Source organism: Labrus bergylta, chromosome 16 (assembly GCF_963930695.1).
Source record: "Labrus bergylta chromosome 16, fLabBer1.1, whole genome shotgun sequence".
Classification (NCBI taxonomy): Eukaryota; Metazoa; Chordata; class Actinopteri; order Labriformes; family Labridae; genus Labrus; species Labrus bergylta.
In genome coordinates, this window is record NC_089210.1 from 21,033,406 (window position 1) to 21,060,806 (window position 27,401).

At 44.8% G+C, this 27,401-nt stretch overlaps 2 protein-coding genes across 8 annotated transcripts in view; both read right to left on the minus strand.

Annotated features, from left to right (window-relative positions):
• The window catches only part of LOC109985840 (axin-2-like), a 26,979-nt gene extending 695 nt beyond the window's left edge, over nucleotides 1-26,284 (minus strand). Inside the window, exons 1-11 of one of the 3 annotated variants that reach the window (XM_065964986.1) lie at nucleotides 26,262-26,284; nucleotides 13,335-14,269; nucleotides 11,260-11,391; nucleotides 8,482-8,584; nucleotides 6,450-6,590; nucleotides 5,836-6,353; nucleotides 5,555-5,731; nucleotides 5,220-5,435; nucleotides 4,904-5,038; nucleotides 3,987-4,145; nucleotides 1-994 (exon numbers count right to left, since the gene is read on the minus strand). The exon at nucleotides 1-994 is cut by the window's left edge and continues 695 nt beyond it. In XM_065964986.1, coding sequence (XP_065821058.1) covers nucleotides 868-994; nucleotides 3,987-4,145; nucleotides 4,904-5,038; nucleotides 5,220-5,435; nucleotides 5,555-5,731; nucleotides 5,836-6,353; nucleotides 6,450-6,590; nucleotides 8,482-8,584; nucleotides 11,260-11,391; nucleotides 13,335-14,149 — 2,523 coding nt within the window. In that variant the 5' untranslated portion in view covers nucleotides 14,150-14,269; nucleotides 26,262-26,284 and the 3' untranslated portion in view covers nucleotides 1-867. Of the gene's footprint in view, nucleotides 995-3,986; nucleotides 4,146-4,812; nucleotides 5,039-5,219; nucleotides 5,436-5,554; nucleotides 5,732-5,835; nucleotides 6,354-6,449; nucleotides 6,591-8,481; nucleotides 8,585-11,259; nucleotides 11,392-13,334; nucleotides 14,270-15,607; nucleotides 16,044-26,261 lie in introns of those variants that run through there. The other 2 variants (XM_020636260.3, XM_065964987.1) reach the window with 2 other exon arrangements.
• Nucleotides 26,029-27,401, minus strand: part of cep112 (centrosomal protein 112) — a 105,091-nt gene continuing 103,718 nt past the window's right edge. For all 5 annotated transcript variants that reach the window (XM_029277793.2, XM_020636259.3, XM_065964985.1 and 2 more), the window contains one exon: nucleotides 26,029-26,327. In XM_029277793.2, coding sequence (XP_029133626.1) covers nucleotides 26,324-26,327 — 4 coding nt within the window. In that variant the 3' untranslated portion in view covers nucleotides 26,029-26,323. The remainder of the gene's footprint in view (nucleotides 26,328-27,401) is intronic.

Consider the following 27,401-nt stretch of genomic DNA (forward strand, 5'->3'; position numbering starts at 1 on the left):
ACAACAACCACAAATAGCACTGCAGTAGTAAATATATTATCGGACTTTTTTTTTTTTTTTTTAAGTGAAAAGAGAACCGTTCTCAAAGCTTCAGCAGTAAGCTCTCCCGCCGAGAGAGCAGAGATGTCCCACTCAAACCTCCAGGAACAGGAGTGGAGTTATTGAAGAGGTATCTTTGAAGTTTACAGTTCAACATGAGGGGCAGAAAATGAATAAAACCCATTTCCTTTGCTCTAGAACTGATGCACAGAAGGGAATGAAAAATAATAATCATCTAGGATTTTTGGAAAAATAGGAGAAGTTTCTCCAACTCCAAGCAGCTTGTCCATGGAAGAATAAAAGGGTCGGGGCAGGGATATTTCCAATAAATAGCAATATAATCTTTACACAGCAATACGAGCATCACAATACAATGCAATGTACATGTATACTTGCATATACATATAAGTGAGGGGCTAGCAGGTGCCACAGGGCAGATGCTAACACGGGCAGGGGCAGGTGGGCTGTCAGTCTCAGATTTGAACCCACCGCCCCGCCTCTATGAGGAGTGGTCATTCACCTGGAGTCTCTAAAGTTTTCTCTTCTGGAAACACAGGAAATGTTTCAGTCCAGCAACATACAATCCTTTGTTTTCTTCACTTCAAGGTCCTTTGATAGCGATCATTTGTCTTCCTTTCTTTTCGAGCATCATCTTCTTGTGTCCAGTTCATCTTCCCACATCTAGCAGACGTTCCTTAAAAATCTCCAGTCCTGCAGTCTTAGCTTAAAAAGACACAGACGTCGTGTTTCTGAGCACGTGAAGAAGTACATCCACAGGAGGTCGAAGCGTTCATAGGAGTTTAATCCACATCAACAGGGGGGACGTCCTCACTCCATCCTCTCCACCTTGCCCAGGATCTTGCCCTCATAGGTGGGCAGCAAGGAGCCGTCGTCTGACACCTCCTCGAAGACGGCACCGCACTCAAACTCATTGCTGGCCTTTTTGAAGTAGTACCTGCAGCAGAGAGACAACACAGAGTTAACACCCACAGATCCACAGACACACAGTCGTCATACAAGCTGGATTCAAGATAAAAGTCAAAAGAAAGAACCAAAAAGTCAAACAGCTTGTTGCCACCTCCTTTGTTCCACCTTTGAAACATCAAGAATCATTTCCACCGTCTGTGAAAAGCCACTTGGTGCACATTGAATGGAGCCTGCAGACTTCTCAGGGTGGGGTGGAACCTGCTGTGAAAACTTCTTGGTCTAAAATAAGAGGCTCACTCTCTTCATCCCTTCTATTTTTTTTTTTTCTTACCTCTCCCTTTCTTTTTTTCTACATCCAGTTGTCGTGAGCTTTGCCCCGGCTAACAGGGGCCAATTAGGCCAGCGTGCAAATGAAGGGGTCCTTTGACAAAGGCTGAAATTTTGGGTGCCTGGAAGTCTGCCTGTCATTACACGCCCCCCCCCCCCCCCCCCCCCCCCCCCCCCAACCCCAACTCCTACACACTCTCTCTCTCTCTCTCTCTCTCTCTCTCGTGCACTTGTCAGGAGACGCACGTGCACGGGCTTTCATTTGCCCCTCATCCCCGTTTCATTATTACAGGACAAAGAAAAGAACAAAGTGGAGGAGAAGGAGGAGGAGCACGCAGTACACCGTGTACTTCCTTACCCCCGTTGATAGCACGAGCTCTCGCTGGGTGCTATAGGAAGGGCAGCAGACTGACAACTTTCTGTGTGTGTGTGTGTGTTGACGAAAAAGTAAGGAGGGGCTTCTTGTCAGCCATGACTTCACTGGGCCATTAATGATGCAACCCCCCCAGCCTGGTTTTTTAGAGGAAGAGAAAGCAGCAGGGGTGGGTTTCACTCATTAACTATGTAATGGAAAAATGCCTCGGTTTGCTCCATGTGTGGGGTGACTGGAATGTGGCTATGTTTGTGAGCATTTTGTTTTTAATGAGATGTGAGGCTGACAAAATCCAACATGTGATTCTTGTAATAAAAAAAAATCCAGCTACAGACTTCTTGCTCAGATGTCTGAAATGCACATGAGCCAATCAGCGTGAGGGAGGTCGCTAATAACAAGCAGCTTCATTTGAAATAGAGGACGGCTTTAACAAAGTTACTCTTGCGGGGAAAACGAGGGAGTAAGAACAACAAAGTAGATAAATAAGAGGACATGAAAGACCATAAAATACGCCTAATAACTGTATCCTCCTCTCTCATCCCGAGGAGGAAGAAGGAAAAACAGGACTGCCCTTTAAAAGAAAATCTTCAAAGAGCCACAATCTTTTCTTTTCTTTTTTTTTGCAGAGAGAGAGACAGACAGAGACAGAGAGAGCCTGAATTTCCACTGGAACATGTTTTATGTGGCTAGATCTGTTTTTCCCCCCTCTTCTCCTCTTCTCCCCTTCTCTCTCTCTCTCTCTCTCTCTGCATTTGCACTGACATCTGGCACCAATATCGTCTGGCAGGGCCCGGCAGTACTGTTCTTTGTTGAACCGCTGCCATGTTGAAATGACCCAACTCCACACATTCTCTGGCTGCTATTAAAGCGCCGCGCGGCTCTCTTTCCAAAAAAATGTGGATGGTATGACACAGGAACTGAGACAGCGAGCCAGGGGGAAGAGAAGAGAATAGGGGGAGACGGACAGATGTGCGGGGGGGTCGCAGCTAAGTGCTTGTCACAATTGTTGATGTGAAAAACGCCGAACACATCTGGACGGAGAGACGTTTCTTTAAGTTCTTCTGCTTTTTTTTTGCTGCAGAAAGAGCCGGATACCTGTAATTATTAACACAATACTCAACTCGTGCTTATCCTGGAGACCGTGTCCGCCTAAACAGCAAATGTTTGATCTTTTTCCCTTTAATGCCCACTGGAAAGGAGCAATCAAAGTCAAATCTCTCTCACAAACACACACTGAAGCGGTGCGGCCTCAGTCAGCACCCTGAAGTACAGCAAACAAGCAAGTCTGGCATTTAACAATCTGCCTTTCAAAAATATCCATAAAATGATTACAACATGTGTAAACAGTGTGCACGTTCAATGTGAGCGCATTGATGTACGCACACACTCACACACCGGGGCAGGAAAAAAAGAGCCCCTGATAGCATCAGTGAAGAATTTGCACGCTGGCCATTTGTGTGAGTCTTTGTTGGTTGAAATGAAAGGGGCCGGGGCTTCAAAGCCATGTGTATTAAGTGTGCCTTAGCATGGAAATCAATACCAGATGGGACCCAAATCGCTGCAGTTCAAACTCTTCCACTAACCCCCGCACCACCCACCCTCCCTCGCTCACTCACTCACTCACTCGCTCGTCCTTTTCCTTTTCATTGCAACCCCCCCTTCCATGCACACACACAAAACACAGAGGCCTGAATCAGACTGTGTGCACACATATAAATAAAAACTGATAACAGAGCTATGCATAGACATGGATAAAGCTCTAATAAATGTGTAAAAAACACATCAGGTCTCACAGGCACTGACCACAGTTCAAAGATAAAAGAAAATGTACCATTACAGAGTGAAGCCTTAGCTTACAATAGCTTGCTTCAGTTTGTGGTTTCCATTAGTCCTGCCCTGTTAAGGATTGTGTCAATTCTGATTGCTCTAAATATCTTAAAAAGGTCACAAAGTCACCATAATGCTGACATATTGGAAGGTCCGCCCCACATATTCTATAATCCTGCAGGTACTAGAATAACGTCTCTGCAGATTTCTCCACTTTCTGTTAGTGGTTTTTGGACTGCATTACAAAGCTTCCCATTTCTGAAGTTGCACTTCTGAACTTCAACCTGTGCTGTAGGATTTGTGGACTAATCATTTTTTTTTTGGTTTTCAATCACTCTTTTATATCAAGGCTGATGAACTGATAGCGTTTTATAGCCGGCAATCACAATATCAGAGAGTGGCCGATGTCAGAAGTTCAGATTACATCAGTGAGTTAGCTCTCGTAAAACTTTAACCCACAGCTCTACGTGTTCCAGTCTTAAACTACACACACCTGTAGTTGCCCTTCTTGCGAAGCTGCTCCTTAAAGTGACCCAAAGTGAGACTGTGGCTCTTCATGGTCCTTCTGTAGGGGATCTCCTCACCGCAGAAGAAATACGTCACCACTGTCTCGCCGCCGCACACCCCCGAACCCTTTTTACACTCCTTCATCCTGAAACAAGGACGAAAAACAAAAAGAAAGTTAGAGACAGCCTCGAGAAACTTACAGATGAAAAGTAAAAGAGAAACCAGAAAAAGGGCAAAGCATCTACAGGACCAAAACTTCAAATCTGTGTCTGACAAAGTGCACAGAAGACAGGACTGCACTGAAAATACAGCATCAGCACCCTAACTGAAGAATACCACTAACTGAGTGAGTGACCCAGTGCCATCAGTAAGTGTGTACTTGTGTGTTGGTGTGTGTGCTTGGAGAAGGGGCACAGTATTATCAATTCCCCTTCAGCTATGTCCAAGGCTTTGTAGGCTCACTTCAGAGGAGCTCTCTCTCTTTGCTAAGCTCTGCTCGCCCCAGCCGACTGCCAGCTCACTGAAGGACAGCCAATAAAAATGATACATATATATGAAAGGGATGTCTCAGTCAGGTGGTGCGGTGACTACACACTCCCCACACACAGCACAAATACACACGATTCATGCAAAGAGAGGCAGAGCCAGTCATCTCTGTACAAAGCTTAGAAGGGGGTCACCCTCTCTTTTAAGTGATGTATGTGGGTGTGTGCACATGTGCAATATGTAGGTTTGACTACTTGTCTGTGTGCGTACATGTGCAGCGAGCAAAAGCAGGTGTCAAGTAGGAAGAGTTAAAAGGGTAGAAGTACACTGCAAGGTGGAGGCTATGGCTGAGAGGAGGAGGAAGAGGAGCAGAGAGGAGGAGAGGAGAGGGAGGGCAGGACGCTAGAGGCATCGTACTCTTCTGATTGGAGACCAGGGCTGCTGGTAGGAAGGCCGGCAGGGCTGGGATTGGCTGAAGACAGAGGGACGGACCCCTCACCCTGGACAGGCACTAGGAGGCTCTTCTCTTGTTGGACACTGGACACTGAATGCCTGGGAAGAGATGTTGCAGAAACTTAACCACCAGGCTCAATTATACTTATATACTCAATATATCCTCAATATATACCCTACCCTACTAATGAACTCATTAATCAGTCACGACTTTGTTAGATTTATCAGTCCATGAAATCTGAGAGCAGCATTCAACCACGTCTCTCTAGTTTCTGTGTACCTTTGCTTGGTGGTCTTGGTGGAGACCTCCTCCAGTCTGCGGCAGGCCTCCTCCAGCTGGGCCAAAGTGTTGGGAGGGGGCAGAGGAGGCATGGCCGGGTCCTGGATGAATGGCTGGGCCGGCTGGTGGCTACGTAGGTGGCCACAGCTTCCACCACCACCCCACGTGTGCGTCTGGGTGGAAGAGCCTCCAAAGGATTTTTTGGTGCTCTGGTTGCTGCGAGGGAGAAAGAAGAGAAGACTATAAGCTTTAAAAACATGTACTGCAGGGACACAACTCGGGACCTTTTAGAGTAAAATAAAACTAAATTCCAAAGGTATCAGCAAATTCATTACCTGTGAGACTTGTGCCGGCCTTGTCGTTTACTTTCCAGGATCCACTGCAGCACATTTTGGGTGGGGTCAGCTGTGTCGGTGGGCAGCTGTAAGGGACCACAGTCCTCCATACACCTCTCGGCTGCTCCATCCTCAGCCCCTGCTCGACACACGCGCCTGGAAAGAGAGCTGGATCGCCTGCAAGCAGAAGGGAGGAGTTCATTTTTATATGTTCAACACGAGGAAACTGAAAAAAAGAAAAAACAGCAGGAAAAAGTTCAGGAAAAGTGACTTAAACTGACCCTGTGCTGTTGTTGTCCAATGAGACGGACCCACACATCTCTCTGCCCAGGCTGCGGCTGCGCTGGTAAGGCTGGCAGGGCTGGCACTCGCCACTGCTGGAGCAGAGGCCGTGCACCCTGAGGGCCGCCTCCCTTTCAATCTGCTCCTTTGATTTGGGACTGCCGTGATGGTGGATGTAGTGGTGGTGGATGTGTTTTGTGCTCTGCCTGCTTACGAGGGTCCGGATGGCCACTTGGTCAGGACTTGAGATGGAACAAGAAGCGGAGGGCCCCGTCCTTACAAGGGTCTTGATTCCATAGGCTGCCCGCGTGAAGGCCTTGTGCTCTGGGGAGGTGGAGCGAGGTGAGTGGCGGATTACTGCGGGGGACTGGCAGCCGGGGGTCTTCAGGACGCGAGAGAGGTGTTCGTCCAGGATGGCCTGCGGGTCCTCATCGGATGAGCAAGACAGGAGGGCCAAGGGGTGCGGAGAAAGTATGGGAGCACTTGCAATAATCTCTGTATCTTCTCTTTCCTCCTCCTGGGAACAAAGAGTACAAAGTTATCATAACGAGAAATAAAAGATTAGAATTACATTTTACAGTAAAAAAAAATAAAATAATAATTTCACACAAACCTCCTGAATTTGCTGCAGCTTCTCCTCCAGAGAGTTGATGGTGTCCTGCTTTCTCTTCAGGCTCTCCAGGCGGGAGATGAGCTTGGCTGCAAACTCTGCCGGCTCCATCGGGACCATCTCCTTGGGAGGATGGCGAGTACGCTTTGGGGAGAAGGAGATACATTAGACGCTGTATCATCCCTCCCTCCATGACCAAACCCCAGCCCTCCCCAACTTCTACAAAGACATCCACACTCCTCTCCCCTCATCTGCCTACATGCATGCGTCACAAGCTCCAACACTGGTGGTACTGATCTAGGGTGCTCTGATAGGCACCCAGGGCTACGGGGTTGTTTCAAGGGGTGGCAGGCCTGCTGTACGGTCATGCTGGACTAGGCCTCGGCTGGTTCCCTCTGTCATCATCAGCAGGCCTCTTTAAAGTCAGCTCACTTCAAAGGCTTCCTCGTCAAATATCAAACACTCAGTGGGGGGAGAATAGGATGGTGGAGGGAGGGATGGAGGGATAGATAGATGGGAAGCAGTGGCTTTACATCTTGGAATAAAAGCCACATATCGACAGGGGGTGGAAGGGAACTCCAGGGAGGAGAGGATGAGGGATTAAAAATATGGGAGAAGTTGAGATGCAGAGATGTGTCCTCACAGGAGGGAAGAGAAAAAGCAAACGGAGAGAGGGACGGATTTGAGGAAAGAGATAAAGGTGCCAAAAAGGACAGAAGATCAGACAGGTTGAGGTAATTTATTCCCCCTTTGTCGCACACTGGGCACCTTTGAGGTACAGTGCAGTGACAGTACGAGAACGTGTGTGTGTACGCACACACATTTTATATTATTTGCATTTTTGCACTGGGGCTTTCTTGATTTTTCTTCTTCTTTTTTGTTTCTCCCAACCCTTTGTAGTGAGGATGAAGGGGAGAAAAGAGTGAGAAAAAGAGGCGCTGTGTGATGGAGCCTAGGGCTGGTGCACCATGGGAATGGCAGCCATTGCCAAAAATCAGACGGGAAACAAAAACAAGTATAAAAGCAAAAAATAAAGCAAAAGGGGGACAGTGGGAGAGGAGAGGCAAGAACCAATCTGTGGATCTTTTCCTAATGCAAGTAACACTTGCTGCATGTCTCATAACGTAGAGAAAAAAATGGGGTTACATGAAGTTTATTTTAACAGGCTGGTTCTGTTACTTTAACTTCTGCAAACGTCCCCCTGGCTCTTTTTCTTTGGACCTCCTTTACTGAAGTTAGCCTCTCTTAAGCCTTAAGCTACTAGATCCCCTCTGACCCACTCAGAGCTCACATGACACGCTCAAACTCTTCCCTCAGAAGACTCACTTTTAGGGGAGGGTGAGTGAGTGCATGTGTGTGTGTGTGTGTGTGTGTGTGTGTGTGTGTGTGTGTGTGTATAAGTAAGGGGGGGGTTGTAGTTCTGTAGAAAAAAGGGGGCCAGCTCTGTTGGAAGTTGTCACTTCCCTGTGCGTTTGTTCCATTCATCCTCGGATCAAAGCGCTGCGTGTGCGTGCATGTGCGTGTGAATGTGTCTGAGTATCTTTGTGTTTTTGTTGGGAAACCGGGCTGATTTCAGAGCCCTCGGGAGAGAGCGGCAGAGATCTTCCTCATCTCTCCCTATTCTCCATATTTACAGCATCGGTAGGGAAGAAAAACCCTGGTGTGTTCCGAGCGCTGCGGCGATAAACAGCTTAGAGACCCCCGCGTCTCCCGCAGACTTCAAGGAACCCTAATGGGGGTGTAGGTGACACCAAAGGTAGCGAGGGGGGCTCGCAGATCCAAGTGTGCATATGCGCTTACGTGAGTGAGTGTGTGTGTGTGTGTGAGTGGGAGTACATCTTTGACGTTACTCTTCAGATCTTTGCTGGTGTTGTTGAATTGAAAATGCCGAATACAGTTTGCGGGACTATTCATAGAACCAAGAGAGACCCGGAACAGAGGGTGGTATGGAAATGACTCTGTGGGACCCAGGTTCAAAAAGACTTCTGAGCGTGTGTGCGTGCATAGATATGTGTGTTTGTGTTTGTGTACTTACAGGGAAAGCAGGGAGAGAGACTTGACTGTTCATCCTCATGTTGCGGTGCATCTCTCTCTGCAGCTGTTTCTTGGATCCCAGTTTATACGGAGGGATGCCATCTCTGGGGGGAACGGGAGAGATCACAAAGGTCAATTACAGCATCAGATCCATCGTTTAAGACCTAACAGCCATTCAGGAAGGAGCTAGTTAGCCAACTGGGGAGATCAAACACATTTCAGGCAAGAGGAAACGTAATGATTTAATTATTCCATCCTTTTTTCTTTTTTTTTTTTTGATCTTTTAGACCTAATTTTAGAACAAAACAAAAAAAAGATACTCAGGAGGAAAACTAAGCCAGGATTTCCAGTGTTGTTTATACGTCCAGGTTTAAATGGCTCTTGGTGAGGTGGTAGGAGGTTTTGTTTGCCCTAGAAATGACACTCATTTTCAGCACTGGCTCCAGCACAGCACTGGGAACCCTGTTGGCCACTTCCTTTCTACACCACACACACACACACACACACACACACACACACGTACACACACACGTACACACAAACATACTCTGCAGTCATAGTGCGCTCTGCTCTACTGGCCAGAAGTAATGTCAGCATTAGCATTCCCCTACTGACTTTAATGTTCAGCTGAGGACACTGTTAGCATTAGCTTCTTATTCAAAGAGCTTCCCCAGGACAGGACCCAAGGGTGCAGCTAACCTGGTTAAATCTATCTGACTGGCACAGAGAAATGAAATCAAACAACAAACAGCAGAGCATCAAACTGAAGCACTTGACAGAGTAAAACAGTGTCTTTTCTCCCATGCTAAACAGCAGTTTCCTGGTGACCTAGCCTAACTGAGGAGCACTTTTCCACTTTTGCTTTGAAATGCCACAGTCATGCGCATAAGCAACCCCCCACCCGCCCTCCCCTCCCAATCTTCATTTGGCAAGCGCTGCCGCAGCCAGCCTCTGATCTCCGCACATCAAAAGGCTGGTTTGTAAGATAAGGTAATGTTTGAAGTCTGCGCAGCTGCATTCCCCAGCGTCCAAGCAAATCCATAAATAAGATATAAGCAAAAATCCCCCCCCTCCCCTCCTTTTCCTCCACCACTCTTTTCTCTTCTCACCCAACCGCCTCCTCCCCCGTTGCTTCCCCCCCCTTTTTCTATTCTTTTCTTAATCTGTAGATGAAATTCAAATGTTTATGGGTCCTTTCAACTGACCTAAAGAGAGGCAGATATTCTGATCGAGGCCAGATCAGGCAGAACAGAGGAGGGGTGGGGGCTGTGTCCCTGTGGCGGGGGCTTTGTCACTACACTGGGCAAAGTACAGCAGAATACGACTATATGGGCCTCGGTCTCTTTGAAGCAGCCGTGTGGAGATATGCCAGAACAGAGGACTCCCTGCTGTAAAAAATAAATAAAAAATCTCTTCATAGCTGCCATATTTATGTGTAACCCAGCCCTCTGGATGTTCTGAACCTCAGTGTCTGTCCAGATCTTAAGCCTGGTCATGGTAAACATTTCTGCTTCAGTGACATCACCCATGTGGGCCCTTTCACCTCCCATGTGAAATGAGGCTAAGGCCCCCGTCGTAAGATGTTTTTCAACTCTCTGTCCTGAAAGCAGCTGACCCGGGCGCTGACTTGGCCTTGAGCTGTGCACTGACTTCATAGTACCGTGTGGCTGAAGAGACATGTGATCACGCCAAGTAACCTTTCAGAAGAACGAGGCCCACGGCACGTACACAGATAAGCCCAAACCACATGTGGACAGAGGCAGCACACTTGAAACCGTTTTCTTGTTTTGTCAATCCAAAGGCAGTTAATCAATAACAGTTTGGATAATGAACCTGTCATATAAGACATACAGCAATAAAGCTGTCAATTAATTTGGATATTTTCATGATTGATAGTATTTCAAAGTGACCAAAGCATTAAAAAAAAAAACGTCAGATCTTCAGTCATATTATTAACCAAAAGCTGCTGAGAGCATAAAAGAGACAGAGCTGTCTTGACTGCACAAGAACATTGGCAGCTGATGCACCAGTTTGCCTGCAATTTCTGGTCACTCAAAAACAAGAAAATACCCAATATAAGGTGCCTAAACAGTAGGAGTTCTATTTCTTTTTTTCTTCATGGTATCAAACAGGTATCAAAACAAGATGATTTTTAGACTATCCTATATCTAACTACCCTCTGCACAGTGCTCATGCCACTGTAACTGGTGCTCTAAATGTAAAACCTCAATTTGTTTCTCGAGTACTTGATAGAACGCCTAAAATGCAGTGTCAGGTACTAGGTAGTAAAGCAAGCAATTTACCGATCCAATGCCCTGACCAATTAGCCACAAAAAAGTCAACTAGTCCTACGTAAACTATGATGACTGGGGGGTGCCTGTTATCAGCCAATACTCATGTCTATGTATTAGTGTCAATATCCGGAAGGACAAAATGCTAAAACATCTCTATCCCCTTACAAAGTCTCTTTACATTGACAATCAAACACATTAAAAGAGATGTTTGAGTACATCATGCAGCATCGGGCCTGGCATTGACCTGCACCAAATCCTGGTTTCCACAGAGTTTCTTCAAGTGTTTCAAGAGGCCAAAAGTCAACAGTATTTCCACCACAGCAAACCGTTCTTCCAGTTTGACTCCCACAGTCAGCTAAAAGAAAGGTGTCACTTCTATTTTTGTTCATTTCAAAAGCCCCCTCATTCAACTTTCCCTTCACCCACACAGTAGTTGCTTGGGTTCTTACATACACATTTGCATGTTTTTGTTATTAATCACTTACACACTGCTGTCGGTCAGGGACATGGCGTCGTCGGTCAAAGCATCACTGGACACCTCGCTGTCATTGGTGCTGCTGACGGGGGCGAAAGAGCCCACGTGGCAGGGGTTGAGTGATTCTCCTCTCTTGTATGATCTGCAGAGGTTACAACAAGAGAATTTTGTTTGATGCTAATGCACAACAACTGTTTAAAAAAAGTATCAAACAGGTGGGTGACAGGAGAGATAATGGTGAGCTAATGGTGAGGATAGTGTCAGTAAAAGAGTGTTGTCACAATACATATAAAGATATTAGTGTTAATCAAACGATGCTGATGCCTGTTTGATACCAGCAGAAATAGAAATCAGAGACACCCTTTATAGGGTCATTTCTTGTTTTTAATGACCAAGAAAAGTATCGAACATTTTGACAACCCTACTCAGAAAAGTTATTAAAGAGAATGAGTTATTAAAAAGGTGAGTTTAGATGTGGGAATCTAACCTTATGTGCGTATAGAAACACCTTTAAAAAATGACTGTGATTGGCTAGCTCTGATACTTTTGCAAAATACAACCCTTAAATTCAAGTTCATCTGCACTGGGAAAGCTGTGGTTTTCTCCTTATGCCCCATTTAAGCCTTCTCTTACACAGCCCACAACTTCTCTTTCCACCTCTCTCACTCTTTCCTCTGCATTAATCCCCCGCTGTGCATGCATTCTTGCCATGGTACAGATGGAGGAGAGGAAGGGGGGGAGACCAGAGAGAGAGAGAGAGAGAGAAAAAAAAAGTATAGAGCGGAAGCATGAGAGTGTGTCAGAGGAGGAGAGAAAAGGGGAGAGGAAAAAAAGTAGGGGTCTTCATGAGGAGGGAGAGACCAAGCAGGACTAAAGCTGTAGCCCCCACCAGCTCTGGTCTGACCTTCAGAGGGGCTTGCAAAGAGTCAGGTATTTAACACAGCTGGCCTTGCATTCTTCCCTCCCTGCCTCTCTCTCCCCCCCCTTATTTCTCCTTTCTCCTCCCTCCTTTTCTTTCATTCGATGCACCCTCCTCCTCCTCCCTGTCCTTCCTTTCCGCTCTCTTTCCCCTTCACTTTCTCTCCAAAAGCATGCCTCCTAGTCCCCATCCCTGAGATTTCAAAAGGAGAAAAAAAAGATAAAAGTGGAGAAGGCAGCAAAGGAGGGAATCAGAGGAGAATTGACGCAAACAAGAAAAGAAGGAAGAAGAGAAGTGAGAGGGGCTGAGGAGGGGAGGTGTTGATTCTGTACTGTATAGCTGCTTTTTTAAAGAAAGAAAGTATAGACAGACGAGAGGAGGTGAGGAGAGGGAAGCGGAAAGGGGAGAAATAGGTTCCACATGTTTTGAATCTGTAGTGTGACAATGTGAGGGGAGGGGGGGGGGGGAGGCACCGGGGCTTCATGTCAGAGGAGGAAGAAGCATATATCGATAGAAAAGTTCTGAACACAATAATGCTAGATGTATGAGCGTGAGTTACTTAACACTGTTAAAACTCATAATTCTGCAACATCAAATTATGTCCCGATGTTTGCACTTCTTCTTTAAATTCAATAGTAACGCCTCAATAAAAGCATGTGTCTGTTTAGGATGCAGTATCAATAAAAACTTTGATTTGACACTTTTAAAATGTACAACAGGCAGAGATTTGATACAGAAAGCAACAAAACTACGGAATGTCGATTTCAAAATGCCATCCACAGATCTGCTATAGATTTACATCACTGCATAGCATAGCATAGCAATGTCATCATCTATTATTTGCCGGCCGGGGCCAGCAGCCAGCCTCTCTGCTCTGTGAACTTTTCCCGTGGAAGACGATCCCTCATTCTGCTGAACTATTTCAAAGCCCCGGAAATCCAGGCGAGCGCCAGCAGAGGGCTGCTGCTGCTGCTGGAGATGGTGAGAGGGGCCAGAGGAAGCCAGGAGTGAAAAACACACTGAGTTTTCTACCAAATTGAAAGAAAGCCTTAAGTGATTTAAGAGTTTTTGATGTGTCCATTTGTCAGTATTTTGGTAAACCACTTGAATAGAGCAGGGATTCTGGTTCTAAAGCATAGCAGTGTTTAATGGTGCAGCAGCCATACCTGTATCCGCTTTCCGTCACCTCCACCTCCCTCATGGACACGGTGGCCCTCTGCACCTTCACCGACAGTCCAACCAGCGCTTTGGGTTTGGCTTTGAAATCACAACTCCACTCCTCCTCTTCATTGAGCGTGGGCAGGTATCCACACACAACTTTCAGGTCGCCCAGTCCGTTCGAGTTGACGTGGTTGGGGTTTTCGCCCCCAGTCCTCACGTACTCGAGGTAAATGTCAGAGGTCAGAAACATCTGGTACGCGTTCTCCTCCATGTCCGTCTGGATCTCGGTCTGCGCCTGGTCGAACATCGCAGAGTCTATGTGCTGCTTCTTGACACTGTCCCGGATGAAGGTTTTGGTCGCGGGCTTGAGCTGCTGGGCGACAATGCTGTTGTTTTCGATGTAGCGTTTGTAAATTGCTTTGGCGACTCTTTGCGTTTTGGTATCCTTGAGGTCCATTTGTCTGAAGCCATTGCAGGCGAACCAAAAGTCTAAAGAATCTTCACATTTCTCTCGCTCCAGGAAGGTCCTAAAAAGTAGAGCACCGTCCTGGTCCCCGAGGAGAGAGTGCAAAGACTTTGTCCACCGAGACAGCGGCGAGTCCGGAGAGGCGCTCCCCTCCGGCTCCCCAAGACCATCCTCGTTCCTCCTCGCCGAGGAGCCCGGAGAGCCGAACACAACCGATTTAGGGGGTTCGAGGGTTTTCATGATTACGAGTTTGCCGGGGTAGCAGGGCGACTCGCCCTCCTCCCCCGGCACTGGGGGTCGTGGAGCATCTTCTCTGAAACTACTGGCGATATGGTCCATAAGTGCCCGGCTCATGGCTCTGAAGGCAGCAGGAGAGAGATCCTGTGTGCTGTTTCGCCTCCTCTGAGCTTCTACTGTAATCTCCTCACTCTCTTATGTCAGCGGGGAGCTTCTCTCTGGCTGCCCGTCTTCTCTCTGAAACACAAAGTATTGATCTAATCAAAACCAGATCCGCCCCAACTTCAAAGGAGGAGAGACGCAGTGAGAGTCTTTTCAGAGCCTCTCTGACTTTTACACAAGGAGACAGGCTAGTTCACAGAGAAAGAAACGCTGCAGCAGCATTACATAAAGAGCTTTTTATTTCCATTCTCGTATCTTGATACCCGATGTGATTCTCGCATTGGCGCTTTTGGCGAGGAACGCAAATGAACAAGAATGTAACTGCGCTTAACAAACCACCTGAGCGATGTCTGACTGAATCACCCTTCAGAGAAGAGACACTCACGCGTATTCTCGACCGGGCCTGTGCCCTGATCATTATTAATAAGTCATTAATCCTTCAAAATGCCAAGAGTATTACGCACGGACAATGGCTTTATGTTAACGCTTCCGGATCCATCACGCCTGGTGTCAGGGTTAAAGCCTGGCTGCCTGCTGCGAAATGCAAACACGTCCCACTAAAAATCCATCACTTCCACTTTCTCTCATATTCTGGGCAGCTACATGTCATTACAAGCGGCTAAATCACGTCAGATTGAGCCTCACCGCGGGGACCTGTAGGACACAGATGTGGGACAAACTGGAGGAGATCGAAAACGTGACCGAAATAATTATTGGAGTTCACTGGCTGCTGCTGCTGCTGCTGTACTACTACTGGAGCTTTTAAACATGCAACTATCGGTTCAATATCGCAGAGATTATAAGCAGTTTGTAAACACCTATACATCCAAAAGGCATCATCAGTGTTACATTGTATCAGAGGCAGATGTGCAACACTGCAGATGTCACTTTGTTTCTCTGACACATGTGTGAAACTTGTCAGAGAAACTGAAGGGGAAACAGCAACTGCTTAAACCTCCCAATTATATCGGCTTGTTGTTAAAAAATTATATTCAATGAAACTGTGTAAATTACAAAAAAAAAAAAAAAACCACCCAGGTTAAAAACCGTCCCGCAGTCAAGAGTCTTCAAAGTTACTGAACCCTGAATCTAAGGCGAAAAAAACTGCCCTTTCTTTTTTAACGTCCAATCCCAAGTACACCAAAGTCTTAGATGTTGTGGGGGAGGAATTCCACTAAAAGAAACGAATAGTATTTTCTACTTCGTCTATGAATATGAAATGTAAAAAAAAATCTCGAAAAGAACACGAAATGAACGATAGAGGAAAGGTACGAAGCAGTTTTTGATCTTTAAACGCGAGAAAATGGGCTCATTTTCCCCCAGAACATTTACTTCAAAGGCGAGTCAACAGCACATCAAAGGGAGCTCCGATGGGGGGCCAGTTTGAGGAGGCACACTCTTCTTGTAACTTACCATCGATCCACGAGTTCTCCACACAAATTAAACTCCGCTTGTTGTGCTTTATCCACATGGGGAAGAAAAAAAACACGTATAATCCACAGTACTCGCGTCCACATACAGTCCGTTCAGGTTTGAGTCGGTTTTACTGAGAGAAAAATGCACTCGAGAGGAAAAAAAAACTACCGCTTTTCTCCCTCCTCCTTTTTCTCCTCCCTGTGCATTCAGGCTGCCATGCCGCACGGTAGGTCTCTCCTGCAGGCGACTCCAACACCAACTGAGCCGACAGGCTGGAGCAGCGCACTTCAAAGTGAGACACCGACTGCCGGGTCCCGACAGCTGCATAAAAAACAATTGAGCCTAACGCCACCGAATAAAAAACAAAACAGGTGTCGAAGCTTCCCGGATACGTTGCAGTCACTCTGGATGAGACATATTTTAGCGGCTGCTGTTTTTATTTTCCGACATACGATTTTTTTTTACGAGTCTTTTCCCACATCACGAAGTTGCAGCTACACAGCGAGGACCTTATCAAAGACAAGGAATCTTGAGCCAACTCCCCCGAGGCTTTGGAGCGTCAGAAGTAACTGATCTGCCGCCCCAATAGCATTATCGCTACAATCCCTCTGTTGCTACATAAACTTTAAAGACGCAGAGATCCTTTTCTTTTCAAGACCCGCATAGTTTTTTTAGATTAATCCACTGGAGTCCTGGGGATGCACAAAGCATGCACCAGCGTGTGTAAAATAGCACTTTCATATCCTCACATGAATTTTTTGGTCACATTACAACACCACAAAAGCCCAGTACAATAATCAAACTCTATTTTTTTTAACCCCTTAGAGAAACTATTTATAAAGAACAAAGATATGTGTCAGTCCTGCAACCACACTGCAAGAGTCATAAACTTGCAGAAGACAATTCTGCAAGACAGACCTTCAAAACGAGTCTCAAAACAAAGGCATCTTTACATTTTCTCTTGAAGTGTTAACAGACAACACTGTTATTCACCATGTTGCAATAGGACCTCGGATCAGTGTGCAGTTATCACTCCACAGCTCCTACCAGTGGCAATAAGGGCACATGGTACATGCATAACACACACACGATTAAAACATGTGTTTGCTGAGGATATCAGCTCCCTGAAGGATGTTATATGATTTAAGCAACAGAAGAAGAAGCAGTATAGCTCTCTCTGCAGCATAAATAAGGTGAAAAGGAGTGAAAAGCCTGAAGACATATCAAACATTTAATATACATCCATTTACTAGACTGACTGATCGCAGTGGAAGTTTTTTTTTCTTCCAATTTTTCATTCTGGACTGGCTTCCTGCAGTGATGCTTAATAGTGTTTATAGACAGAGCCAAGAGTGTTTTGGATGGGTCTTAATAGTGTTCAAATGAGCCCTCACAGGAGACCCTCTGTACAAGATGACTGGCTATATTCTTGAAAGGTAGACAGTAGGTGTCTTTGTGTCCTTGTTGTCTCAGAGGACAGAGGTTCAAGAAGTACAGTACAAAGACGGCAAACACTTTGATCAGCCTGTTTGCTAAAGGTGCTGTGAAACTTTCTCCCTTGATACCTCGCTTCCCATCAAGGTTAATAAAAGAGGAAATTGCCCTTGAAGAGGCGATGATGACTAAGGGATTAGTCATGATTCAAAGGCCACTTTAGCAGGCTGCACAAAAACACTCCCAATATGTCGACATCAAACTCCCCGTCTCAGTGAGAGATGAGCAGTGATTGCAGAGAAGTACAGTGCCTTTACCCCATGAGGAGATACTTATCACCCCATGAGGAGGGCTTGTAGAGCTTACTATTAGATTTATTCTTGTTTTAGATTTATTTTGGGAATGCCTTTATTTGATAGGACAGTGGATAGAGTATAGGAAATCAGGAAAAGAGAGAGAGAGAGAGAGAGAGAGAGAGAGAGAGAGAGAGAGAGGGAATGACATGTGGGAAAGGAGCCGAAAGTCAGACTTGAACCCGGGCCTCTATTTTTATTTTGCTTTAATACAACTTGTTGAGTTGAACACCTGAACATCACATTTTAAGAGTTCTTCTAAAGTTAAAAAATGGAAGAGAAAAGTTGCAGAAGTTGGATTAACAGAAATGAACAAGTTGCTGATAAAGAACATGACTACAGATACACAGTTTAAACTGTCAGATAAAGTGTATGGAAAAATGCTAAAACAAAATATTAGACATTATAAATGCAATGTTTGAATAGTTTGCTTAAAATGATTATCGAGAGTTGAAAGAAAAAACAAAAGTTATAAAGGCTTACGTGATATATAAATGGTTTCAAACAACTTAAGTACAGGCAATAAAGATAAAGTTCAGCTATTCTGTTGTAAAACTTAAAACAGTGATAAGACAAAACGGTAACACCATTTAAAACATGTTTTAATTTGACAGTTAAAAGTGATAGGTAAAAAAAGATGGATTCCACAAATAACTATTCAGTTTATATAATTTAAAGGTAAGAGGTAAATGGTCAAATTTCATAGCTAACAGTGGTTAGATTAACAGAAGAAATAAAAAGCCAACGGCCATAAAATAAACTGAAATAAATGACAATGTAATCGGAGTACCCATTTTTATGGGTTCTGATTGAAGAAGTTGCCAGATGAGACTATGACGACTCAGCCCTTCAAATCAAATCTTCAAAAACACAATTTCTCATCTTGTAAAAAGTTTGTCTGCAGAGTCCAGCTCCGTCTCTAGGTACCCGGGTCATCTGGCTAATATACTGAGTGAGTGCTACCCTGACAATGTCTGCCTTTGTTAACTTTGGACGACTAAGCCTGACCTCTGGCAGTAAACACACCAGGGTGGAAACCATCACCATGGTGATGGTGTGGACCCCCTGCCTGTACCAGGAGCCAGTTGGGCCCTTCATGTCCTGCCTTGTCAACCCCCCCCCCCGGTTCATGGGAGGTCCCCGTAAGTCGTGTCTTCCCCGCTGCCCCTTTAGGAGCTGACCCCAGGTCTGGGACGGGCCTGAGACGAGGGGTGTCCTTGGCTCCTGGGCCTATAAAAAGACCCTTAAAAGGGGGCTTCAGGGGGGAGAGGTTATGGGGTGTAACTGTCTCTCTGTTTGGGAAGATATTATTACAGGGACAGGTCGGATTCGGACTGACTACAAAGAGGCCTATAAATAGAGATGGAAGGACATGCAGAAATCACTTGTGTGCTGAATTAGTTCTTTTATTGTGACTGCTTTTCTTGCACGAGCACAAAATAAACAAAGATGCTTCATTTTCTTTTGCATCTGAAGTCACATTTTCTGAAAAACACATCCTGTCTTTCAACTAAAAAGGACGAGAGAGGGTTTTATGACTGTGCTATAAGGTCTCCTGAGCAGCCATGGCCCGTCGTAACAGCTACCGGCCACCTCAGTCGCACTCATAAACACTCAAAATGTGTGTGTGTGTGTGTGTGTGTGTGTGCCGGTGCTGTCCTCTCTGTGCTGCAGCCCTGTGATCAGTAACTGCTCTCAATTACAGTATTGTGTGCCGTTCCTTTCGGCTCGGGGTTAAACTCTTTGCAGACCCCTTTGAAGTGCTCATCCCTTTATCTCAAGCCAGAGCCAAGAATTTGGGGGAGGACAATGGAAAATGAAACCAAGAGGGAAGCTTATGGCAATTATCAACCAGGGCCATGAGGAGGAAGTCAGTGCGCACACACACACACACACACACACACACACACACACACACACACACACACACACACACACACACACACACACACACACACACACACACACACACACAGAAAGAGAGAGCAGATAAAGAGAGCAGGAGACTGCCGATGTAGGACAGGGGGTTACTGTTTCAAGTTTGTTTGGTGTGTACACACCCGGGGCAACAAGCGGCTGCAGAGAGAGGAAATGGAGGCTACCTCTTCAAAGTGTAGGTGACAACAGGGGGACAATGGCCTCGATGAGGAGCTGATGAGACGAGCTGCAGAAGTCGTGTTGGGGGTCAAAACGCAACTTAAGCGAGGACCAAAGAGTGGCATAAGAGGAACGGAGGGAGAAGTGCTGTTGTCAGCAGAATCAAACAGCACGCAGAGAGCTGAGGAAGATACAATTAAAGTGTGGAGTTAAGACAGGCTTTGAAGTCGGACATGGTGCATAATACCCTTAAAAGTTAAGGAAGGGCAACAATTCACCAGTTTGTTATGGGGATGTTTTGAAGGAGGAAGAGGAAGGAGGGTGGTGGGAGGGTTTGTTTTTGAAAGGGTTCAGTTTGAGGGGAATGAAGTTGGATTTAAAGCGCCAATTGGCCCCAGATGCATTTTTTTTTTTTTTTTGCAAAACAGGGAATGTAAAGTGCGAGTGGGAGTCGGTGCCTACCTGTGCATTTTGATGATGGGGATGAGTGTGTGAAAGATGGAGGGGGTAAAAGAGAGATGTGTCAGAGAGAGCAGAATGGAGAGCAGGTAAAAGACTATGAGGTGAGAATGAGACATGAAATAGGTTGGGAATTGGTGGCAGAGGAAATAAAAGAGAGGCAAGAAGAAAGAAGGGGGGGGGCTGTTGAAGGTTATTTATTGGTTTTTTCCCTCATTTTAATCCCATTTTGCGCTTGACTTTTAAGTCTACCAATGTATAGAAACAATGTCGGATGCACTGTCTAATCCCGTTTGGGCCATGAAGCTCACTCCACGCTGACAGTAATGACTTTCATTTCCTCTGCTGCTCCTGCTGAAGCACCATGCAGACACTTCACAGGCCGGACGCCACTGCTCCGCCATGCTTGACAGGACAGTGATCCGTCTCCGAATCAGTCTTAACCTGAACCCTGGGCTCCCTCACTCAGCCTTAATCCATCACTTTAACCCCATCTTCCTCTCTGCTGACTCGGGAGCACAGGGATCCCAGACTGGTAAGGTGATTAACTCGCTCGTCCATTCAACAGATGCCAGATTTTTATCTCGCTCTCCCTGCTTCCTGTTCCCCCATTAGAGGGGTGTGTGACACATCAACACGGTGAGCACCATGCCAACAGACATGCCAGACACTCGCCATTAAACACCGAGTAACCATATTCAAGTGTCAGAGATTCCAAATTTCTACAAAACAGATCATGTTCGATCAGATAATTACAGAAATGCACGACAGTCATTTTGTAAAACGCCATGTAGACCACCTTTCTGCAGGGCAGCACAACAATTGAGCCCACAAAAGTCATCTCTAAAACGTTCTCTCTGGGAAATTCAGAGGGGGGGGGGTTCAAAAACTTCTGAAGGATGCTATGTACATTCGGTGACACATAGTAAACACGGGTTGATTTGTAGTTTTTTACTGAAATTGCAAAGTGTCAATGTGGAGAAAATTACTGAGAAATTAAAGCTCCCCTGAGGAGTTTTTATGTGGTTATGAGACAAACTGAAACTAATACTGATGCCTTTTAAAAAAGCAAACAGGACCATAATTGTCAAATTGAAGATTGATCATTTCTAATGATTGATTTCTTTATTTCTGTAAACACTGTTGCTGTTGTAAAAAGTGAGTTACAGCATGCTGCAAAAAACACCTTTTCCACAAGACTAAAAATCACAGTGAATGATGCATTTAACTATTTAAAGAAAGCAGGAGGACACATTTCTTTAGAAAACACGACATTCTCAAAGTGATACGACACACTACTTTGTCCACAGGGGGCGCCAAAATCAACGCTCACAGGAGCTTTAAGTTAAGAATTTCTGCAGCTTTGAGACGTCTTTGTGGTGCATTTAGACTTTAGACTGCAGAGGTATTTTCTGAACTTGGGTATGAAAACAATGTATAGCTGCATCTTAGCACAGATAGATGCAATTTCAAATTACGCTTTGCAAGAAAACGTGCACCTATACCATGTGATCCAACGTCATAAATAAAGCAAAAGGTAAAATAGGACAAACAATTGGACCTGAACCCTTAAAAACAACCTTTCATGTTCCACTTGGGAGAATATTTGAAAGTTAATCGATGCCATTAGTGTACATGTGGCCAAAATAGCTTATTCTTCCACTTTTCTTGTGCCGGAATTTCTGTGCAATGATAGAAGCGGCTGACAGAGATAAATGGAGAGAGCGAGACAGAGATACCCAGACAGACACACAGGGCAAATGATGCAGACAAACCTCCCACACGGTGTTAAGAGCAACATTTCTGTCCCCCAGCTCAGCCCACACCATCAGCCCAGACAGCAAATTCATGCCACAGTCACACACACACACACACACACACACACACACACACACACACACACACACACACACACACACACACACACACACACACACACACACACACACACACACACACACACACACACACACGCACACAACCAGCTGAGCCTCCTTCACTGAGGCTGTGCAGCTTCGAACCCACTTGTTCTCAAATCACACAGCTGCAGATCCTTTCTCATAGCTGTTTGAGTGACAGGGCAAGGGGGGGAAAAGAAAAAAAAAAATCACTGCCATAAATACCGAATCAACAAAGAGAAGAATGATACAAGCTAGGAAGGGAGACAAAAGCAGAAACCCGATGGAAGACATCAGCGTGTGTGTGAGAAGTGGCGGCAATAAACAGCTTTATTTATGCACGCAGCGTACAGCAGCCAAACACAGGCCTCCTCGGGTCTGACTCAGAATACAACGCTAAAAAAAGCTCCAGTGACACACGGTTCACACACACACATACACGCATGTACAATGACTTTGTCAATCACACGCTGGTGTACAGTCAATCCCAGAGGCCTGTCACAAGCACAGAGTCATATGTGTAAATCTATCAGCAGGCAGAGAAACTTCCCTCGAATCACCCCGCTCTGCAGTTGATTAAATATCACTGCATGGTCTTACATTTTGTCTCCTCAAATAACCCCTTTGATCTCCTGCAGGAATGAAATACTTCAAAACAAAAACGGGATGAACGCTCCTCTCCGCAGCAACTTGAGAACAAGAAGAATCGGCGTTTGTAGTTGCTCTACATTCGACTGATTCACAATCAGACGGCTGTTTTTATCGTTTAAATGAGCACACGGAAGGGAAACTAAGTTAACACTGTGAGTGTCCCAGAGAAGAGTTTTCAGGTGTCTTTACTTTACCTGAGTGTTTATGTTCTGCTGATCACTTTTTACTTTCAGCCTCCTGAGGTTTCAACACAAATACCTGTACTTTCTTCCATTATGCATAAAAATGGAAGTCTCTTCAATGCATCTGAGGGAAATAATCGACTGCTTTTATTATGCATCCTTTCACACAGGTTTAACAACATCGAGACCCATTTGAAATGGAACCTTTTTTTAATATAATGAGAGGTTAAATTAGCATCAGAGCGCCACTAGACCGTACATTTGAGAGCAGTGGTTCTCAACTGGTCTAGCCTTAGGACCCACCACCAACTCCTTCATGAAAATCGTGACCCAAATTCCTGATATTTTTTCAACCAATCAGATTTATTGAATGAAAAATAGTGACTTTTGGACCTCAGATGTTATGAAACAGCCTGTTTTAAGAGCGCTTCATTTACTTTTTGACCTTATTTTTTCCCAGTCACATGTTCACGACCCACTGAAAACGGCTCTGCGACTCACTTTTGGGTCCTGACCCACCGGTTGAGAACCACCACTGTTATAGAGCCTTTAGGTTTTACTTATAAAGAGGTAAAATCACTGTTTCTACTTAGTATTATTTACACACTGATCTGTAATTCTACTAAAGTAAAGAATGTGACTTCGTCTGTCCCCTCAGGTCAATAAAACACATTAAAATAAAGCACAAACACGAACAGGTTTGATACATGAAGCAGCTGTATGTAGGGAGAATATGGCCGAGTGGAGCTCCCTCACTGCCCTTTACTGTTGTCACACCGCGGCCCGCTGTGTGATGTGGAGATAACCAAGAGGAAGCGACCGCTTTGATCCTTAATGGGGCCGTGTCGGCTGTGTGGAAATGACTTTCATGGCTTGTATTTACACAAGCACAATTATGGAGGTTCATTTTGGTGAGAGACAATCAATTAGAGTGAAACTATGTCAGAGTGATAACGCAGATTAAAGGAGAGGTTAGAAGAGCGAAACAAGGGGTCTGTTGAACAGGACATCAACACCTTTAAGCTCCCCTTAAATATCAAAGACTCCGTTTAAATTAAATGTTTGTTCCATTCACAGAATCAAAAACCTTTGAAAAGTCTGTTGTGGAAACATGCAACAACTTCTGTAATAGGTGAAGAACAAATTAAACAAACCAGCTCGCAGGACTTTGACTTCTAACCTTGCCTAAAGGGCGAACGGTTCACAGCGTTTTTAAATGGCCTCACTTTAATGTGAACACCTGCAGGGGTTAGAAGACATGAAGGTACACATGGGGATCACAGCACACTTCTTCTAATGGCTCCTCTTACATATGGAAAACAAATCATGCCAGTGTTCTCTCCTCCACACATCTGGCAGATTTTGAGACATGATTGTTTGTCTGAGAAATCTTAGCAAAAGCAGATATAAGTAAGTTTTCAGGAGGGCTTGGATGTGCTCCGGACAGTTTTGTCAACCTTCACAAACAGACATTGAAATAACCTGATTATTACATAACTGAGTCTAAAACCCAATGAAAACACAGAGAAGTCCCAACATAAATTCGAGTACATTTTAAAACAGAAGATTATTTGTTGTCCCATGTTTTCTATTCCCATGTTTCATATGAGCAGCAGGTCGATATTTTAGCTTTGATACATTCCAGGTGTGTGCATGCTGTCGGGTTGTAATGACACCAGAGTTTTAAACTTTGATGTGATTCAAGTATAAAAAATAAATGATATCGATACCTGTTTCAGTACCAATGCAACAAAGAATAGAAGTCCTAGGTACCATGAAATGGGTTTCAATGATTGCAGCTCCTTTATAATGTCCACATTGCACAAATACAGAGGCAACCCTCGGTATCAAAATGTTGCCAATGTATCATTGCATTTAGACAGTATGAAGGAGTTAGCTTTGATAGATTCATTCCTCTTCTGTATGCACCCATCTTAGGAAATAGATATTGTTGTTTTTAAGCTCCGGTACTTTTTTGAAATGATTGATTATCAAAATAATGGAGATAGTATCTTTAAAAAATGCGGTATGGAAAATGATCAAAGTCTTAACTTAGACAACCTTTGCATGCTGATTGCTCAAATGTGTGGAACAGGAAAAAGCTGCATGACAGAACATCAACAAAGACAAAGAGGCAACCTTTGTTGGTAAAAAAAAATTGGTTTGATTAGCTCAAGTCACGATCCGCTAACAATGCAAGGGGGGATTTTTTTAATAACTCGTCAGTTTTTATTTGATGAAGGGTAAGAGTTATTCACAATAAGGACAAAAGGACTGCAGGCCTTTCCCCACGTTTGAGTCTGGCCCCTGACACCAGGTTAAGATCCTGAGACCCTCAGATAAAGTGAGACAACATGTTGGACTCGTTTGTTTCAAGCTGAGGCCTTTCCTGGCACACGAGTCAAATCACACATGCAATACAAAATGTGTTTCAACACGTCTGTATGTTGTAATAGTTATGAATCCTCTTCCAGAAACAACAAAGGCTTCACGCTGAAAGACAGAATTCCTGCATCTCAGAAGTTGGTACGAGGGACCGCTTCTCTTTTGTCTTTCTCTTTTGTTTCTTCTCTCTCTCTCTTTCTCTTGATCGCTCGCTCTCTGCAGCAGAATCAGCACATCAAATAAATACAGAGAGGGGTATAGTGTTTCGTTTGGAGACAGCCGAACAGGTCAGGGACAATGGGAACACATGGAAGTGCGTGAACTGCGGGTGTAAAAGGAATATGAATCCAATGCAAATAAATTCAGGGCCCACTTTGAAATCAAATCAGCTTTTTGGAATTGAACCGTTTTCCAGAAATGATCACTATTCAAGCCCAGGCATTCCTCATACCAAACACAAAGTATCAATGGCCATCCTCGGCCCACCAAATGTAATTATAATCATAAACCCTCCGCACACTGGAGATATCAGAGGAGACATGATGGCCACTCCATGGACCCCAGAGTCTGAATGATTCCGTTTGGGTTTGAGTGGAGCCGTTGGTAAAACCCAAAGTGGTGGCCGAGGCAGAAACACTGTAGTGTTTGGCCCGAGGTTCAAACGTTGGACTCGCAGCGCTCTTTATCCCAACCAACCACAAACCCCCAACTGCTCTTTACAGTTCAAATGGGCCCTTGAGCAGAGAGACGATGCTTAATAGTGACGGAGCGGCTGGGAATTCAAGGTCTTTGATTTGAGAGTGAAGTTGGGGAGCTAATCTTGGTGAACATGCACGTTGTGGTCATAAGAAAACAAGGGCAACAGCTTGACTTCAGCTAATTGAGGGGTTCATTAAAAGGTATTTGGAGATGAAAAACATGGTCTGAAGGAACAAAAGAAGGAGCATGACAAAAGAAAATGATGCAAAATAGTTTTTTATTAAATGATGGATTTGACAATTGATCGTCAAAGTCTTAAATATCAGTAAGAACAACAAGCGAGTGATGTCATAAAAAGTAAAAAAAACTCAACAATGTAACCAGCAGTGAACATAAAAATGTAGATTCATTTTTCATAAAGGAATAGTTAATAAATAGACAAGAAAACCATGTGACAGGCGTTTAAAAACATGTAACAGTCAGTAATGCTCACATCTGATTGGACGTCGTGTCCTTCATATTCCAGTGTCTGGTGAAGCTGTGATTTCTCCATGGTTACCTGCACGGAAACATGACGTGGATTGGTCAATAAATGATTATCAAAAAATAATTTGAAACTTTAAAAAAAAACCATGTCAATCAGTGTTAATGGAAGAATGCAGCACATCTGATGTTTATGTTTCTACTGTGACAGGAAACCAAGTCCTCCTGTCATCCACTGAATATCTACAGGTTTGAATGATCACTGAAAGTTCAGTTATTTGATGAGTCATCGCTGTGATGGACAACTTTGATTACCAAGAGTGCCACATTGATTTTATTCTCCATGCCAGAGGGTCAAATTGTAACAATAAGACACTCTTAATAAGGCAATTATAATGACCCAGAACTGAAAGGCAGGCTTGGTCATTTTCAAAAACCAGCATGATTTTGAAAGTAGCATTCCCTCAGTGCTCTGACAACACCCACCCCCCTCCCCTCTGTGCTCCCTCAAAAGCCACGCCCCTTACTTACATGCACAAGCGCCGTAGCTCTAGAAGCGGACCTCAGCTAATGCTTTGAGTGAGGGCTCGTGCACGCATGGGGTAGAGAACGAGCAGGGAGACAGGGAGGCGTGTGATTGGTTCATCAGATTGGTACCTTGTGGCAGTAATTGGTCAAAGTTTTTGCAAGCTTACAACTGCTACAGATTTTCTTTGTTTTCTTTTTTAGAGAACATGAGTTATTAATTTCTGTCAGGACCTAAAGACAATGTCAACCAAAATCTTTAAAATGCAGCAAAGGACCAGGGTCGGATTCAAAGCCACGGTCTCTGCGATGACGACTATAACCTCTGTACGTTGGGCACGCAGCACCCTCCGATGTAAATCTGTTTAATATCATTTTTAAATATTGTCATTAATATTTAAGAATACCATGATGGATAGAAATTCAAACCAACTCCCTGACAGACTGCTCCTTTAAGATTGTCAGCGTCTCCGTCACTTTAAGTTGTGATGCAGCGTACAGTGAGTAAACGGGTTCTTTACTGTGATGTTTGTGACAGACAGTCCTGAGAGATGTTTGCAGAGATGTGAGCAGCAGTGTCGTTTGACGAGCCCTCTCATCACTGCGATCTACAGATGCTTTTCAT